At 39.6% G+C, this 18,028-nt stretch overlaps 1 protein-coding gene and 1 long non-coding RNA gene across 5 annotated transcripts in view; one reads left to right on the forward strand and one right to left on the reverse strand.

Annotated features, from left to right (window-relative positions):
- Positions 1-1,080: 1,080 nt before the first annotated feature.
- Positions 1,081-16,960, reverse strand: LOC140731459 (uncharacterized). Of its 3 annotated transcripts, XR_012099841.1 has the most exons (4): positions 16,730-16,960; positions 10,461-11,117; positions 10,061-10,204; positions 1,081-1,800 (listed from the first exon to the last, which is right to left on the reverse strand). It is a non-coding gene; the product is annotated as an uncharacterized lncRNA (long non-coding RNA). The 3 variants fall into 3 exon arrangements; XR_012099842.1 differs by lacking the exon at positions 10,461-11,117 and having other exon boundaries at positions 16,804-16,960; XR_012099840.1 differs by lacking the exon at positions 10,461-11,117.
- A 139-nt stretch (positions 16,961-17,099) lies between these two features.
- plcl2 (phospholipase C like 2) overlaps positions 17,100-18,028 on the forward strand; it is a 229,962-nt gene continuing 229,033 nt past the window's right edge. The window contains exon 1 of one of the 2 annotated variants that reach the window (XM_073054422.1): positions 17,100-17,818. In XM_073054422.1, the coding sequence (XP_072910523.1) occupies positions 17,570-17,818 (249 nt within the window). In that variant the 5' untranslated portion in view covers positions 17,100-17,569. The remainder of the gene's footprint in view (positions 17,819-18,028) is intronic. The other variant, XM_073054421.1, reaches the window with a different exon arrangement.

The raw sequence follows: 18,028 nt of genomic DNA on the forward strand, positions 1-18,028 counted from the left end.
TATGCTTCCGTTGATTTTTTTTAAAAACCTTAAAGGTGGGTTTCTAGAAAGAGAATCAAAATTAAAATTGCTAAATGCTGATTTAACATGAAGTATAAGTTACACTGACATTTTCATTATCATATTAATACATTATATGTTTGGCAAATAAACGAATAACTGTTCAGCAAAAAAGCTTTCCATGGAATTCCTTTAGATGTTTCTGAAAATCTCTGTGTAGGTAGAGAGAAAAATTAAATTTTAGCAACCATTTCTCTGTTCATTTCAGAATAAGCTCAGTTGCTGAGCTGCTTCATGGTTCTTTGAACTGATGCTCTGATATAAATAGCACAGGTTTGGAGCAGTTATGAACTATTTTCACTCTGATCTTAACTTGTCCTTGAAATATGTCAGAATTACATATTGGTGTGATGGATCTTGCATTTTCTGCCTTTCATAAACATTAGTTTCAAGTTATGCATATACACTAAGTGGCCACTTTATTAGGTATCTACTGTACCTAATAATGTCAACATTGAGTCTATGTTCATAGTCTTCTGTAGCCCATCCACTTCAAGGTTTGATATAATGTGCATTCAGAGATGCTCTTCTGCACACCACTGTTGTCGCCTTCTTGTCAGCTTGAACCAGTCTGGCCATTCTCCTCTGACCTCTCTCAGTGGGCATTTTCGCCCACTGACTTCTGCTCACTGGATGGGTTTTGCACCATTGTCTGTAAACTCTGGAGACTGTTGTGCATGAAAATCTCAGGAGACCAGCAGCTTCTGAGATACTCAAATCATCACATTTGGCACCAGCAATCATTCCACAGTCAAGGTCACTTAGATCACATTTCTTCCCCATTTTGATGTTTGCTCTGAACAACAACTGAACCTCTTGGCCATGTCTGCATGCTTATACTGTATGCATTGAGTTGCTGCCACATGATTGGCTGATAACATATTTGTATTAATGAGCATATGTACAAATGTACCTAATTAGAGGCCACTGACTATACATAGCATTTAACAATATAACATACTAAACAATTTTTTTTTGTTTTACCTAGTGTATGTATTCATGGCAATTTAATTCTATGCCTACAGATGTATGGTTCTTTATTTGGAAATGATGGAGAATATTAATGAAGAATTGCAGGGCTTTCTTTTGCATTTGACTTAACAAATTTTATACATTTTTGAATGTGAAGTTTTTGATAAAATATGTACCACTTAAAGCCATAGGAAAACTGACTGGGGACGAGAAATAGGGAATTATTTTTAATATATTGAGCAGATAAGTATCATTTGAAGATTAAGCAAATTATAGCAAGGCAATATTTTTCGAAGTTGAGCTTTGTACAAGTACATGTATTCACAGGTGCAATGAAAACCTCAGCTGCAGCAGCATCACAGACACATAGTATCATATAAACAATATTCATAAGAAAAACATAAATTATGCACTATATTTATGAGAAAGAACATAATGAACTGAACCATCCATTTCAATGCTAAATGATCAAAGTGGTCAAGCTGTTGTTAAACTGCAATGATTTGGGTTGTTCTGACTGGCTCAAGAATCAAGTGGTTGAAGGGAAGTAGCTGTTCTTGAAACTGGTGGGACATCAGGCTTCTGTACTTCTTGCCCAGTGGTAGCTGCAAGAAGATGGCATGGCCAGGATGGTAGGGATATTTGATGATAGATGTTGCCTTCTTCAGGCAGCACCTCCTTTAAGTTCTACCAATGGTGGGTGGGATGTGTCCATGCTGTATTGGGCTGAGTCCACGACTCTCTGCAGTTTCTTGCACATTCGAACTGCTGTACAAGACCAGGAGGCAACCAGTTAAAATACTTTCAATAATACATCTGTATAAGAATAATGAAAATAATGAATTTATAAACAGCAATTCCTAAAAGATTCAAACAGGATCACATATAAGAATATTTACAACAGGAGAGACAGGTCGATAAAGCAGTAAAATATGGCAGATAGAGTCTTAGAATTCATATGTAGGAGGAATTCATTCAAAGTAAATATCAAACTCCTATAATTGTTGTTATTCTTTGCTACCACAGGCATGATTATTTTGCCTAACAATTCTATTCTTCTATTCCTTTTACCTTTTTATCTTTTCTAACGTGCCTTATAATATTCTGTTCATCAATATTTTCATCATTTCTTCCAATTTCTATTTTGCTACCATAGTTCTTGAAATGATTTACTTTTATATTTCTTTATTCTTGATACATTTTTTCAAATACTTTATTATTACTTTCCAGTGTCATTTCTATTGTCATAGTATTTCTGTTAAGTTTTCATCTTCTTAGCATTCTTCACTCCCTTTCCATTTTCTTTCTTTGGATTACTATTATTTACTAATATTATTTCAATCCAAGAACATTATAGGTCTCAACCTTCACACCTTTTGTCATTTAATAACCCTTGTTGTCAACCTTTTCAACTTTCCATTTTGCTTTATCCTCCCACATTTCATTCTCTGTTTCTTAAAGCATATTTTATATATATTTCCAGTCATCATTGTAAAGTATTATATTTATGTCTGTCTCCACAAGTGTGAACTGACCAGTTAAATATGTCCATCATTTTCTGTTTTCATTTCAGACTTCCAGCATCCATAATACTAATCCTTAAAATTTAGTGAAAGGGGGATAAATGAAGATTGTTGACTTGAATTTATTAAAATGACTTAAATTTTACAGATGTACTTGGGCTTTGGCAACATGACTGTAAAGGGAAAGGAGATGCAGTAGATATAGTGTGTATTGATTTTTCTAACGACTGCTATGAATTGTCCCACACGAGGCTTGTTAAAAACCAAGTATTTTAGCAGCTTAGCATGGAAATTAATTTAAGTTTCAAGGAACATGGAAGGTATTACCTGGCAATGCGCCATATGGCCCAGCCAGTAATGCTACCATAGAAGTTTGGTAGTTAATGTAAGTGTTGTATCATTTCCTCTTGATGTACTATATATAAATAATTTCTATTTGGCAAAGGCAAAAGCAATAAAATATGCCAACACTAGAAGGAGGAAGACAGGAACATTTTAATAGAGGACACGAGGGTTTGGAAAAATGCTCAGAAAAGTGGAGATGCAATTACTTCTTTGTATGTTTATGTGATCTGGAGAGGCAAAACAAGGACTTGATAGATATAGAATGCTGATGATTGTAGAGGATCTAGAATCAGGGGTTCTCAATCTGGGGTCCCAAACTCGGTTAGTGGTAGGGTTTCATGGCATAAAAAAGGTTGGGAACTCTTGTACTAGATACATGACTCTAAGTACACAATTTCTTAAATGCATGAGCTTTGAAACATTTTAACTATAGATTTATAGATGGTATTTGAGCTATGCCTAGCCACACAGTCATGGGTAAATAGAGAGTAGAGCAGTGGGCTAAGCACACCCCTGCGGTGCTCCAGTGTTGATTGTCAGTGAGGAGGATACCAATCTGCAGCTTCTTTCGGTCCTGTGCAGTACCCCCCCCCCCCCCCATACCAGACAGTGATGCAACCCATCAGAATGCTCTCCACGGTACATCTACAGAGGTTTTTGAGTGTATTTGTTGACATGCCAATTCTCTTCAAATTCCTAATGAAGTGTAGCACTGTCTTGCATTCTTTATAACTACATCAATATGTTGGAGCCAGGTTAGATCCTCAGTCTCGGCCCGAAACGTTGGCTACTCTTTTCTCACGGATGCTGCCTGGCCTGCTGAGTTCTTCCAGCGTTGTGTACGTATTCTTAGATCCTCAGTATCTTGACACCCTGGAACTTGAAACTGTTCACTCTCTGCACTTCTGATCCCTCTATGAGGATTGGTATGTGTTCCTTCTCTTACCCTTCCTGAAGTCCACAATCAGCTCTTTCGTCTTATTGACGTTGAGTGCCAGGTTGTTGCTGTGGCACCACTCCACTAGTTGGCACATCTCACTTCTGTACGCCCTCTCGTCACCACCTGAGATTTTACCAACAATGATTGTATCATCAGCAAATTTATAGATGGTATTTGAGCTATGCCTAGCCACGCAGTCATGGGTAAATAGAGAGTAGAGCAGTGGGCTAAGCACACACCCCTGCAGTGCTCCAGTGTTGATTGTCAGTGAGGAGGATACCAATCCACACAGATTGTGGTCTTCTGGTAAGGAAGTCGAGGAACAAATTGCAGGGAGAGTTGCAAGAGGCTTAGGTTCTGCACCTTCTCAATTAGGATTATAAGAATGATGGTATTAAATGCTGAGCTATAGTCAATGAACAGCATCCTAACGTAGGTGTTTGTGTTGTCCAGGTGGTCTAAAGCCGTGTGGAGAGCCATTGAGCTTGAGAATAGTTATAAATAGTCATCAGAAAGGTGAATAGAACATTGACCTTGTTGCTGGGATATAAAAGGAAGTATTTTGTAGTTTGTATTTGGTATTGTTGGTAATATTCCCCTCAATGATTCATATATTTATATGAGTTCTGTTGTGTATTTAATGTTTCAGTAATATTTGAGTAATATTGTAAATATATTGTAGGATTAAGCATTCTTGTTTGATTAAGCATTCTTGTTCACTTAAATAATTCATTACGGGTTATATGTAAAAATACGTAAATGGCATATGTCATTTCACCACCAAATTTTACGTACACACCTCATTTAAAGTGAAAACAAAACTAAGGCACACATTCCCAACTCCGTGTTTCCTTTAAATTAGTTTTATGTTTTAGAGTTACCAAGCATAACTGTGTCAATGAGGAAGTTTTAAATGAACCCGAACCAACTACCTACCTGTAGAAATACAGCTAGATCTTCGAGCTTAAAAAAATAGTACAGTGAGACCTTCAGGTTAAAAGAAGGTAGCAAGTGTTCTTCAGAAAGGAAGACGTGGTGGAGTTTAAAAAAAAGGCAGAAAACAGACAAATTCATGCTGGATGATATTCATGCAGTGTATACCGGATGATAATAATCATAAATTTAAATAAAGAGTGGCAGAAATTTTTGGCTATGTGAGAAAGATAGACTTCTTCAATTGCACAAGAGATAACTAGAATATGTATATTAAGCAGTATTTTGAAACAAATGAAATACCCAAATGAGAAGAATGAGCCAGTTTTGCTGAGTGCCTTAAGCTTAAAGGCATACAGTTTGCTTAGAAGTTTAACTGCTCCAACCAAACCAGCTGAAATTAGCTTAGCTGATATTGAGAAAATAATGTAGAAACATTTAGAACCAAAACCATTGTTGATTGGAGAATGTTTAGATTTCAAAAGTAGAGTCAAAGAAACAGGGAGTCCATTTCAGTATAAGTGGCTGAATTGAAGAAGATGTCTGAGCATTATCAGTTTGGTAATAGGCTTAGTGATACACTAAATGATCATTTAGTTTGCAGAATCTTATAAGAAAACATTCAAGAATGGCTCCTAACTAAAGCACAACTTACATTTAAAAGTGCAGTTGAAATAGCTGTGTCAATGGAAATAGCAGACAGAGACGCAACTGAGTTGCAGTCAGGAGTGAAGGTGATCATTAGCAAAATTACAACATCTAAACATAAGCCTGCCTGGCTGAACATACTGAGTCACCATTGTGGCAGGGGCTCACATACACCAGACCAATGCAGGTTTAAGTGCAAAACTTGCAGAAAATGCAACAAAGTAGGACACATGCAAACAACTTGTTGGGAAGACAAAAATAAATGGACTGCACAGTGAAGAGAAAAAGATAAAAAGTCATATTGCAGTTTCAAAAAGATTACTAATCTGCATGCTGTTGATGAAAAATCTGATAATGATGAGAGTGATTCAGGACTCCGTAGCCTTGAGATTCACAATATGAAAACTAACGAGATGAACAATATGGCTTACACCAGAAGTGAATGCAAATTAATTAAAATGGAATTAGACACTGGCTCAACTGTTTCAGTCATTCCACAAAAATGAGTTTGAATTGCATTTCAAATGTACTGAACTGGAACCTGCACATTATCAACAAAAGACATACTGGAGAAATAATAACACCAGAGGGATTGACATTCGTAACAGGAAAATACAACCAACAAGAAACATTGGGTTTGTTGTGGTAAAAACAGGAGGGCCAACATTCTGGAGATGTGATTGGCAGAGACAACTACAACTTGATTCAAGATCTAGCAACCATTTGGATACCACATCTCTTTTTTTTTCCTTAATTTTTTTTCTTAATTTTTAATTACAGCACAATACAAGCCCTACAGCCCACAAAGTTGTGCCGAACATGTCTCTACCTTAGAAATTACTAGGTTTACCCATAGCCCTCTATTTTTCTAAGCTCCAAGTACCTACCCAAAAGTCACTTAAGAGACCCTATCGTATCTGCCTCCACCACCGTTGCCGGCAGCCCATTCCACGCACTCACCACTCTCTACGTAAAAAAAACCTTACCCCTGACATCTCCTCTGTACCTACTCCCCAGCACCTTAAACCTGTGTCCTCTTGTGGCAAACATTTCGCCCTGGGAAAAAGCCCCTGACTATCCACACAATCAATGCCTTTCATCATCTTATACACCTCTATCACCCCTCATCCTCTGTCACTCCAAGGAGAAAAGGCTGAGTTCACTCAACCTATTCTCATAAGGCGTGCTCCCCAATCCAGGCAACATCCTTGTAAATCTCCTCTGCACCCTTTCTGTGGCTTCCACATCCTTCCTGTAGAGAGGTGACCAGAACTGAGCACAGTACTCCAAGTGGGGTCTGGTCAGTGTCCTATATAGCTGCAACATTACCTCTCAGCTCCTAAATTCATTTCCACAATTGAAGGCTAATACACTGTATGCCTTCTTAACCACAGAGTCAACCTGCGCAGCTGCTGTGGACTTGGACTCCAAGATCCCTCTGATCATCTACAGTACCAAGAGTCTTACCATTAATACTATATTCTGCCATCATATTTGATCTACCAAAATGAACCACTTCACACTTATCTGGGTTGAACTCCACCTGCCACTACTCAGCCCAGTTTTGCATCCTATCAATGTCTCACTGTAACATCTGACAGCCCTCCACACTATCCACAACACCTCCAACCTTTGTGTCATCAGCAAACTTACTAACCCATCCCTCCACTTCCTCATCCAGGTCATTTATAAAAATCACGAAGAGTAAGGGTCCCAGAACAGATCCCTGAGGCACAACACTGGTCACCTACCTCCATGCAGAATATGACTTGTCTACAATCACTCTTTGCCTTCTGTGGGCAAGCCAGTTCCGGATCCACAAAGCAATGTCCCCTTGGATCCCATGCCTCCTTACTTTCTCAATAAGCCTTTCAAGGGGTACCTTATCAAGTGCCTTGCTGAAATCCATATACACTACATCTTCTACTCTTCCTTCATCAATCTTCCTTCATCACATCCTCAAAAAATTCAATCAGGCTTGAAAGGCAGCACCTGCCCTTGACAAAGCCATGCTGACTATTCCTAATCATATTATACCTCTTCAACTGTTCATAAGTCCTGCCTCTCAGGATCTTCTCCATCAACTTACCAACCATTGAGGTAAGACTCACTGGTCTATAGTTTCCTGGGCTATCTCTACTCCCTTTCTTGAATAAGGGAACAACATCCGCAGCCCTCTGATCCTCCAGAACCTCTCCCATCCCCATTGATGATGCAAAGATCATCGCCAGAGGCTCAGCAATCTTCTCCCTCACCTCCCACAGTAGCCTGGGGTACATCTCATCCATTCCCGGCGACTTATCCAACTTGATGCTTTCCTAAAGCTCCAGCACATCCTCTTTCTTAATATCTACATGCTCAAGCTTTTCAGTCTGCTGCAGGTCATCACTACAATCACCAAGATCTTTTTCATAGTGAATACTGAAGTATTCATTAAGTATCTCTGCTACTTTCTCCGGTTCCATACACACTTTCCCACTGTCACACTTGATAGGTCCTATTCTTTTACGTCTTATCCTCTTGCTCTTCACATACTTGTAGAATGCCTTGAGGTTTTCCTTAATCCTGCCTGCCAAGGCCTTCTCATGACCCCTTCTGGCTCTCCTAATTTCCTTCTTAAGCTCCTTCCTGTTAGCCTTATAATCTTCTAGATCTCTAACATTACCTAGCTCTCTGAACCTTTTGTAAGCTTTTCTTTTCTTCTTGACTAGATTTATTACAGCCTTTGTACACGACAGTTCCTGTACCCTGCCATAACTTCCCTGTCTCATTGGAACGTACCTATGCAGAACTCCACACAAATACCCCCTGAACATTTGCCACATTTCTTCCATGCTTTTCCCTGAGAACAACTGTTTCCAATTTAAGCTTCCAATTTCCTACCTGATAGCCTCATAATTCCCCTTACTCCAGTTCAACGCTTTTCTAACTTGTCTGTTCCTATCTCTCTCCAATGCTATTGTAAAGGAAATAGAATTATGATCACTGTCTCCAAAATGCTCTCCTACTGAGAGATCTGACACCTGAGCAGGTTCATTTCCCAATACCAAATCAAGAATAGTCTCTCCTCTTGTAGGCTTATCTACATATTGTGTCAAGAAACCTTCCTGAACACACCTAACAAACTCCACCCCATGTAAACCCCTTGCTCTAGGGAGATGCCAATTGATATTTGGGAAATTAAAATCTCCCATCACGACAACTCTGTTATTATTACACCTTTCCAGGATCTGTTTCCCTATCTGCTTCTCGATATCCCTGTTACTGTTGGGCGGCCTATAAAAAAACACCCAGTAAAGTTACTGACTCCTTCCTGTTCCTAACCTCCTCCCACAGAGACTCCGTAGACAATCCCTCCATGGCGTCCACATTTTCTGCAGTCATGACACTATCTCTGATCAACAGTGCCATGCCCCCACCTCTGTTGCCTCCCTCCCTGTCCTTTCTGAAACATCTAAAACCAGGCACTTGAAGTAACCATTCCTGTCCCTGAGCCATCCAAATCTCTGTAATGGCCACCACATCATATCTCCAAGTACTGATACATGCTCTAAGCTCACTCGCTTTGTTCACAATACTCCTTGCGTTAAAATAGACACACTTCAAACCTTCGGTCTGAGCGCGTCCCTTCTCTATCACCTGCTCATCCTCCCTCTCTCACTGTCTACAAGCTTTCTCCTGCAATAGAGTCAAATGAAAGCAAATTAAGAAAGGTATTGGATGATGCCATGGCAGTGTTCAAGGATGGCATTGGAAAACTCAAATATATCAAAGGTGAAATAGTGTTAAATAAAAATGCCACACCCAAGTTTTACAAATCTCATCTGGTTCCTTATACCTTCCATGAGCTAGTTTGCTTGGAGGCTGAAAGAATTCTTTCCATGGATGACTGGAGCCCATGGGCAATGGCAGTGGACCCAGTAGCCGAGAAGGATGGATCTGTCAGGATCTGTGGTGATTTTATGGTCACCATCGACCTAGTAATGAAGGTAGATCAATACCCTCTGCCCAGGATAGATACTATATCTTTGAAACCTTTCTGGACGGAAACACTTCAGCAAAGTAGACTTAGCTGAGGCTTATCTACAGATGGAAAAGGACGAAGAGTCCAAAGTGCTTTTCATCATAAATACTCACAAAGGGCTTTATCACTACAATAGGCTTATATTTGGAGTAGCATCTGCAGCTCCACACTGGCAGAAAGCAATGGACCAGGCAGTCCAGGAACTCAATGTCTGGGTGACATCATTGTTACGATAAGGGTGACAGGAACATCTCTAAAATCTCAAGGCAGTGTTAAAAATATTAGGAGATTGTGGGCTCAGAGCATGATGCAACATATGTGAATTCTTAAACCCAAGCATTACTTATTGTGGTCACACCGTTGACACATAAGGTTTACTCTAGTGGGCTGAGAAAATTCAACCAGCTGTAAATGCCCAAGGTTAAAGGATGTATCACTGCTGTGATCCTTTTCAGGATTTGTGAATTACTATAGCAGGTTCCTGCCAAACCTAGCTACTGTGCTCCACCCCTTGAACTCGTTACTACAGATCAGGAAGAAATGACAATGGACAAAACAGTGTAAGGTGGCTTTCAAAAAGGTAAAGGAAATGGTGATGTCAGACACTGTACTTACATGTTATGATCCACATTGCCCAGGGAAGCTTGCCTCGGATGCCTTGCTTTATGGTGTAGGTACAGTCATGTCACACATTATGGGTGATGAAGTGAATGTTCCACAGCCTTTGCATCACATGCCCTTACCACTCCAGAGAAAATTCTGCACAGATTGAGAGAGAGGTCTTTAGTCTAGTTTCAACCAGTACTTGTATGAGAAAGAGTTACCCTCATTACTAATAATCAACCATTGGTGTCCATTTTCAATCCACATAAGGGTGTCCCATTAACAGCAGCAGCATGAATACTGAGATGGGCTCTGTTTCTTGGAGGACACAATTGCAAGATCAAATTCAAGAGGAGAACTCATCATGGAAATGCTGATGTATTGTCCCTTTTACCCTTGGAAAAGGAATTACCTTAAAAATAAACCAAAGAGTACACTCCTCTTGATGTATTTTCCCTGTAACAGCAGAAGTGATCGAAAGGACCCGAGGAAGCCAGAAGGGACTCCACGCTGTCTTAGGTCTACATGACTACCCAAGAGACTGGAATATGCGATGGAAGCTTCAGCTCCCCCATTTTTAACAGCACCAGGATGAACTTGGCCTTGACAGGATTTGCCTTGGGTGGGGTTTGAGAGCTGTTTTACCATTAAAGCCATGTGCTAAATTTTGGCGGAGCTATGTGGCAATCACCTAGATGTGGTCAAAATGAAAGCGTTGACTTGAAGCTTGATTAGGTGGGCTGGGATAAATCAGCAGATCAAGCAGCTCATCAGGCACTGTTTGGGAGGCCAACATGCCCAGTTGATGCCAACAGCTGCACCCCTCCAACCCTGGGAATAGCCTTCAATGCCCTGGCAGAGGATTCATTTCGATTTTGCCGACCATTCACGGGCTTTACTGGTAGCAGTAGATGCAGCTACGAAGTGGCCAGAAGTGTTCCCAATAGCCTCCACTACAGTCTCGTACACTGTTGATGTGTTGAGAAGCCTCTTTTCAAGGATTGGTGTTCCAGGACATTTAGTCAGTGACAATATACCATAGCTGGTTGTGGAACAGTTTCAGTCATTCCTAAAAATGAATGGAATAAGACATATTACATCTGCACTTTACCAGCCAACTACAATGGCTTCACAAAAAGATTTGTCTGGAGTCTGAAAAATGCAGTTAGAACACTGTCAGCAGAACTACACTACACTGATACTGAATCAGAAGTTTGCCAACTCTTTCCTTGCATATCACAGTGCAGCACACTCCACAACCAACAGCTCACCAGCTGTGCTGTTCTTGGGTTGTCCCTTGCATTCACGCTTGGATCTCCTCAAACCCAATCTCAGAAGGAGTACAGCTCAGTACAGCTAAGACAAATTTAAGGCTCCTCAAAAAGGATGTTCAATGTTTCACTACTGGACAAGCAGTCCTTGCAAGGGTCTACAGAGGTGATCAAAAGTGGGTACTCAGAATGATTAATGTCAGAACTGGACCACTCTCCTACACAGTGGAGGTTGCATCTGATATCATCTGGAGACAATGCATCAATCAATTGGGGAGAGCAGAGTTAATTCTTAGAGAGGAAAGTGTCCAGAACTGTCAGAACCACTTCCTGTAGTCGCAGAGTGATCTCCTTATCAGGAAGGACACTATCCCACAAGAGTAGGAGAGCCTCCACAGCATTTAAATCTTTAGGCCTGAATGGGACAATTTAAAATTTACTATGCTGTGGATGTCTATATAGCGCTTGTATTATGTGGTATACAATATAAGCTGAAATGCTCTCTATATTGAGATGGGGTTTATAGCTAAGCAGGAAGGAGTGTTGTCTATTTATACTGCAATAACATTTGAGTAATATTGTGAATAAACTATTTGATTTGTCATTCTTGTTCATTTAAATAATTCATTACAGGTTATATGTTAAAGTACGTGAATAGCATATGTCATCATACCATCATGTCATATGAGCACGCCTCGCTTAAAGTAAAAATTAAACTAAGACATGCAGTCCTGGCTCCCTGTTTCCTTTCAATTAGTTTTGTGTTTTGGAGTTACAAAACATAACAAGTTCTCCTGTACTTTACAGTAAAATTGTCTGATTTTGAAAATAAATATAACACATTAAATGCATCAAACTTAAAATAATTGCTAGGGTATATTAAAGTTACATCAAAAGCAGTTTTACAAATGAATATTCTAAAGGCAGTTTTGCTTCAAGATGAAATAAACAGCAACAGTAGCTTGAATAAAAGATTGCGTGTTTATTTATTAGGACATTCTGTACCTTTCTGCGCATAACAATAGGTGATAGTTAACAAATAGCTGACTGCCCTGGTCACTAGAGCCTCTTGGACACAGCTGGCATATCTTCAAACTGTTCCCTTTCTCCCTGTGCCTGTAAGTCTGTGTGCATCTTTTTTCCCATGTGCTTAGCTTAATTGCCCAATACTCAGACATGGAATACTCAATCAAACTTTAAATTTGGTCTTCAATAAAGCATTTGATTTCATTAGTTCTGGTGACCAAAAATGTCACTAGTACTGAAAACTCCAAATGATCTTTTAACTTCACCAAGGTCAGCACCTAGTTTGACCAATGTTTATCTTTATCTTCCACATGCAAATCATTGTGTTCTGACAATTGCTCAAATATCCTTGTTTCCACCAATTTACAGATTAGACAGGTTTGTTTTTGCATTGGTTCACTTTTTAAATAACAAATTGGCAACTTATTGCATTAACAGTTGCTGCATAAGAAGGCTAACTTAATGAAATATTATTTTCATATTGTCTCAGTTCTCAGTGTATTCTGCATCATGTAGTTATAAAACCAAAAATTCCTACTGTGGTTAACACGAGTGTTAATCTGTGCATGTATAGTTATATTTAAGTTACACAATTCTTTAAATCTTTAGTTATTTTAGTCTCATTCCCCATCATACAGTATGTACTAACTATATAGTGCAGCTCCCAAAACGTGTGCTGCTAATCAGGTGGTTGCATTCAATAGGGATAAAAATCACAACTGCTTGGCTTTTATTTCCAGGTAACAATAACCTTTCTTCTATAGATGTCTACATTACATTCGACAGGAATATTGTGCCAATTTGACATTTGACTTTGGGTACATCACAGCTTCATTAACTGGTGAAGGTTACATGAACATTTCCAACATGTTCCAGTCCTAATGAAAGGTCATTGAACTGAAATGTTAACTCTGTATCTCGCTCCAATTTTTTCCCCAGGAATTTCTCTTTGAATCAGATAATTTAGTTTCACAATATTTTATGGCGGTGATAAAAGAAACAAATGTACTGATAGAGAGCCAAATGATACCCTTAAGGCAAGAGCTTAGATTTTCAGAAAAAAAAATGTTTTACTGAAATTCACTTTTTATTGTTTATTCATGGGAAACAGATGCCACTAGAAATGCCAAATTTATTGCTCTTGCCTAATGGCCTATACATTCATGTGTTTAAAGTCACATCTAAGCTGACTGGATAAGGAAGGGAAGGTCCCTTCTCTGAAAGAGGTGATGGACTCTATTAAAAATTAAGAAAATGCATAATAACTGCATGAATAGTGGAGATAATGGAAAGTGAGTAAAATCCAAAAGATAATAAAAGCAGACAAAACAGGGAGGTAAGAATTAAATGGAACTTGTAAGGAATATTAAAATCAATATAATTTTTACAATTCAGAAATAAAGTTGGTAAGGAACACTGTCAGCACTTTGAAAACTGATAACCAGTGGTGATGTAAATGAAAATAAGAATATAGAAAATTACTTCATGTCTTTAAAGAAATTCCAAGAAACGTAATATTTATTCACAGATGAGCACTGAGGAAAATTAGTACAAACAGAATACGGTAATTACTAAAGAACGTAGATCATATCTCACCCATCTGATTGATAATTTAACAGAAAATACCAGAAATACTAATGGATCAGTCAAAGAGGAATATGGCTCAGATACAGCCCTTTCAGTCCAGTGTTTTGACTGCTGAAGGGCAGCATGCTAACTTCCTTTTTCACCACCTGTCTACCCCACTATCAACAAATTTTGTGTTTGCACCCCTGGAGCCCACAGTTCCATATCACTCCTTAGTGCCCTACCATTCATAACATGTGTCCTTAATTGGTTTGACTTTCAACAATACATCACCTTACACTTATTGGCACTAAAATCCATTTGTCATTCCACAGCCCACTTACCTGATTGAGATTCCCTTGTAATCTAAAATAACCTACTTCACTATCAAAAACATCCACAAATGTACTGATCAAGCATTTCACATTCACATCTAAATCCTTTATATAAAGAAATCCCAACTGTCTTAACACCAACCACCGGTCGTCACTAGCCACCATTTGGAGAACCTTCATCCACCATGCTCTGCTTTGTACCTACGAGCCCATTTTGAATCTGCCTATCTAGCTCTTCCTGGATTCCATGGGAGCTAATCTTGCTTAAGTTCATATAGACTACATCCACTATGCTCCGCTCAGCCATCTTTTAGATTACCTATTCAGAAAACTCTAAAATGTTTGTCAAGCAAAACTAACTCCCCATGTACAAAACTATGCTGACTCCTCCTAATCAGATTCTGACTGTCCAAATACTTGTAGATCCAGATCCCCAGAATTTTCTTCGGTAACTTCCCTACTACTGATGTCAGGCTAAGCAGCTTGCAGTTCCCTGTCTTATCCTTGTGACCCCTTTTAAGTAATGAAGCAACATTAGCCACCTTACAGTCGTTGGGAACTTCACCAGCGGCTAGTGCTGAAGCAACAATCTCCACATTGGCTCCTCAGTTGCGTCTCTAGCCTCCTTCAAAATCTGAGGATGCATTCAGTCAGGCCTGGGAACTCTCCTACCTAATGCACTGTAAGGCTGCAAATGCCTCCTCCTTGGTAATGTGAATGTCCCAAAAACATCTATATCCCTTATCTCTCAGACAACCATAATTTTGTCCTCAGTAAACATCAAGAAGAAATACTAATTAAAAATCACACCTATCTCCCAGGGCTGAAGACATAGGCAGCCTTGTTGTTCTCTAAAGGGACCTATTATCTCTGTAGCCACCATCCTACTCTTCATATAGCTATAGAATCTCTTGGGATTATCTCTAACTTTAACTGCCAGATCAATTTCATATCCTCTCTTTGCCATCTTGATTTGCTTCTTAAGAGTATTCTTAACCTTTTTGTAGTCATTAAGGGATTTGCTGAATCCTGACCTCTTAGACCCAATTTATGATTTCTTAATATCTATCAGCCAGGGTTCGCTAAACTTGCCAAGTTTACCCTCCACCCTAACTCCTGGACACTTATTATCAACTCTTAAAATCTTCCAGTTTTAAATGCTCAAATCTTCAAAACTGATGAATTAAACAGAGAATGGAACTTCAAAGTGGCATTAACAAGTATAAAAGGCTAATGGGGCAGCATTATTTATATCTAGTGGATCAAAGTTGAGTCATCACTTTGTAGAGCACATATGCACAGTCTACAAAAACGACTGTGAGTTTTCAGTTGCTTGCCTTTTTAATTCTCCATCCCACTATCATTTGTCTCTCTGTAGTCTGCATTACTAAGTAAAGCCCTACCAAGTCTGAGGAACAATACCTCATCGGCCATCTGGGCACACTGCAGTCCTCCTGACTCATTATTGAATACTACAACTGCAGGTAGAACTGGCTATTTATATTGTAAGTTGACTATTTGTGATTTGAGCTCAGTTCTCTCGGCACAGTAAGACCTGCTTGCTTTGTCCCGTGACCCTGATATGATACAGACAACACACAGCACAGACATAATGCAAGATTTAACACAGATAAGGAAGTATAATCACCCTCTAATTGCCTCATTTACTCATATGAACTGACCTCAGCATTCCTTTTATCCCTCCTGCCTCTCATTCTGCAGCTTAAAATTACACATTTTTTTCTTTTTCCCAATTCAAAACTTTGTTTCTTTCTGTACAGATGCTATCTAAACTGATGAGTGTTGTCAGCAGTTTCTGCTTTTATTTAAAATTTATTGCAGGAGGTTACTTTCCCAAGACGTCAAGTTGAGTTTAACTATATGCACAAAGTATTGCAAAAATATTGGTACAATGAAAAAAGCAGCAACATCACAAGCATGTTGGTACAGACAAAACAATAAAAATTAAACAAAGTATATAAATTATATTTGAATGGAGAGAAGTCTGTGCAAAAGCAAATTAGTGCAGAACAAAAAGACATTCAGAAACAAGTGTTGCTGTGTAAGAGGAGGCTGATAGAATTCCATTGCAAAGGTACAGGTTGTACCAGTAAGATAAAGAACCTGATGATTGTAATAAGGTAACTGTAATTGCACCGAGTGATGGGGTCCTCAGGCTTTGTACCTCCTGTTTAATGGTAGAAGTGAGAAGAGGGCAAAGACCCTTATGGTGGTGGCTCTTTGATTAGATCATTATGCAACCAGTCAGGATGTTTTCAACGGTACATCTGTAGAAGTTTGTTAGAAAACTTAGTGACTTGCTAAGCTTTTAAGCAGAAGCTGGCGGCTTTTTCATGATTGCATCTAAGTGCCGGGCCTAGAACGGGCCATCTGAAATGTTAACACCCCTGAATTTGTAACTGCTTACTCTCTCACACATAAAGCAAGTCGCATCAGAAACAAACTGCTCAAATGCACGTTACCATTAAGACATGTTAAAACGAATTGAAAGATTCTCAGTTCTTCTCTCTCACTCTAAGACAGTTTCATTGTTTACCGTCCAGTTAGGCTTATTAGTCAATACCAAGAGCAGCAGCGTTGCGATAAAACGTTCGCAATTGTGATGTAACAGCCAATCATTTTCTTCCTTTGTTCTCTTCTTCCTCCAATTGGAAGCATTACTGGCAGCGCGCTCTTCTGTGACAGGAAGAAGGTGTGTGTGCAGGGGCGGGGCCAGAGGGAATTGTTACGATCAGGTGCTTCCTTGTTGGCAGGAGCCGTCGTCGTGACCGATGATTGACATCTCGAGTTCCCGCCCCTTTCTAAGAGTGCGAAAAAACAAGGCGAGAACTGTCAATCAGCGAGGTGGAGCGCGAGCCTGTCACCGGGGAAACAGACGCAACCGGAGTCCTGGGCTGTCAGGGCTGGAGCTCGTTGCATTACTTCTTGTAATATTCCGGCTCTTATTGAAATCCTGCATCTGCAACTCTAGCGCATCCCTGTCATGGATTGGTCGAGATAACATCAGAGGCGCAGAAATGTAAATGTTGCGGCTTTGTGATACGTTTTGTTCCCGTGTTGCGAGCTGAGAAGAATTTCGGTTGGTGGCAGCAGTTGGTTCGTGTGCAAGAGGGACTGTCACTATTATAGCGGGAGGTTTTCAACACGTATTTGGATATTTTCTTGCAATTTAACAGTATAATTTATATACCATGCACGTTGTAGACAATCGCCGTTTCTTTTCTTTTAATTTAAAGAATTGAAAGTCAACCTTGCCCTGTTTAGTTTTGTTTTTGTAAGTTGTTTTTTTAAAAAAGAAAGCCATGGCGGAAGGAAAGGCGGAACGTGGTGTCCCGTCTCTGGTGCCTTCGTGTTCTGTTTCGTCCTCCTGGGCCAAAAAGGAGGGAGTTGAAGCTGTATCTAACGGAGACTGTGTCGGAGAAGAGCCGGTGACTGCAGCGATAGGAGTCTTGCCATCAGGTCCCAGAGCAGACACACACACACCTTCACCAGCAGCAGCACCATCCCAAGATGGAAAACCAGGCATCCCTCGTAGGAGCAGCATCATCAAGGTAAGATCGATACAGACGTGGTGAACATTTTACATCAGCTGTCTTTATACAGGTGAGATTTTCACTGGAAAGTAAAGCACTCCGAGGTAAATGGTGAGGCCCATCGGAATTATCGACTGATTTATGATTAGGTTGAATATAGTTAGCTGTATAAATTTGAAGTGGAATTTTTCTCTGATATTTATACCACGCTGTTAGTTCAATAGCTTT

Source organism: Hemitrygon akajei, chromosome 8 (assembly GCF_048418815.1).
Source record: "Hemitrygon akajei chromosome 8, sHemAka1.3, whole genome shotgun sequence".
NCBI lineage: Eukaryota > Metazoa > Chordata > Chondrichthyes > Myliobatiformes > Dasyatidae > Hemitrygon > Hemitrygon akajei.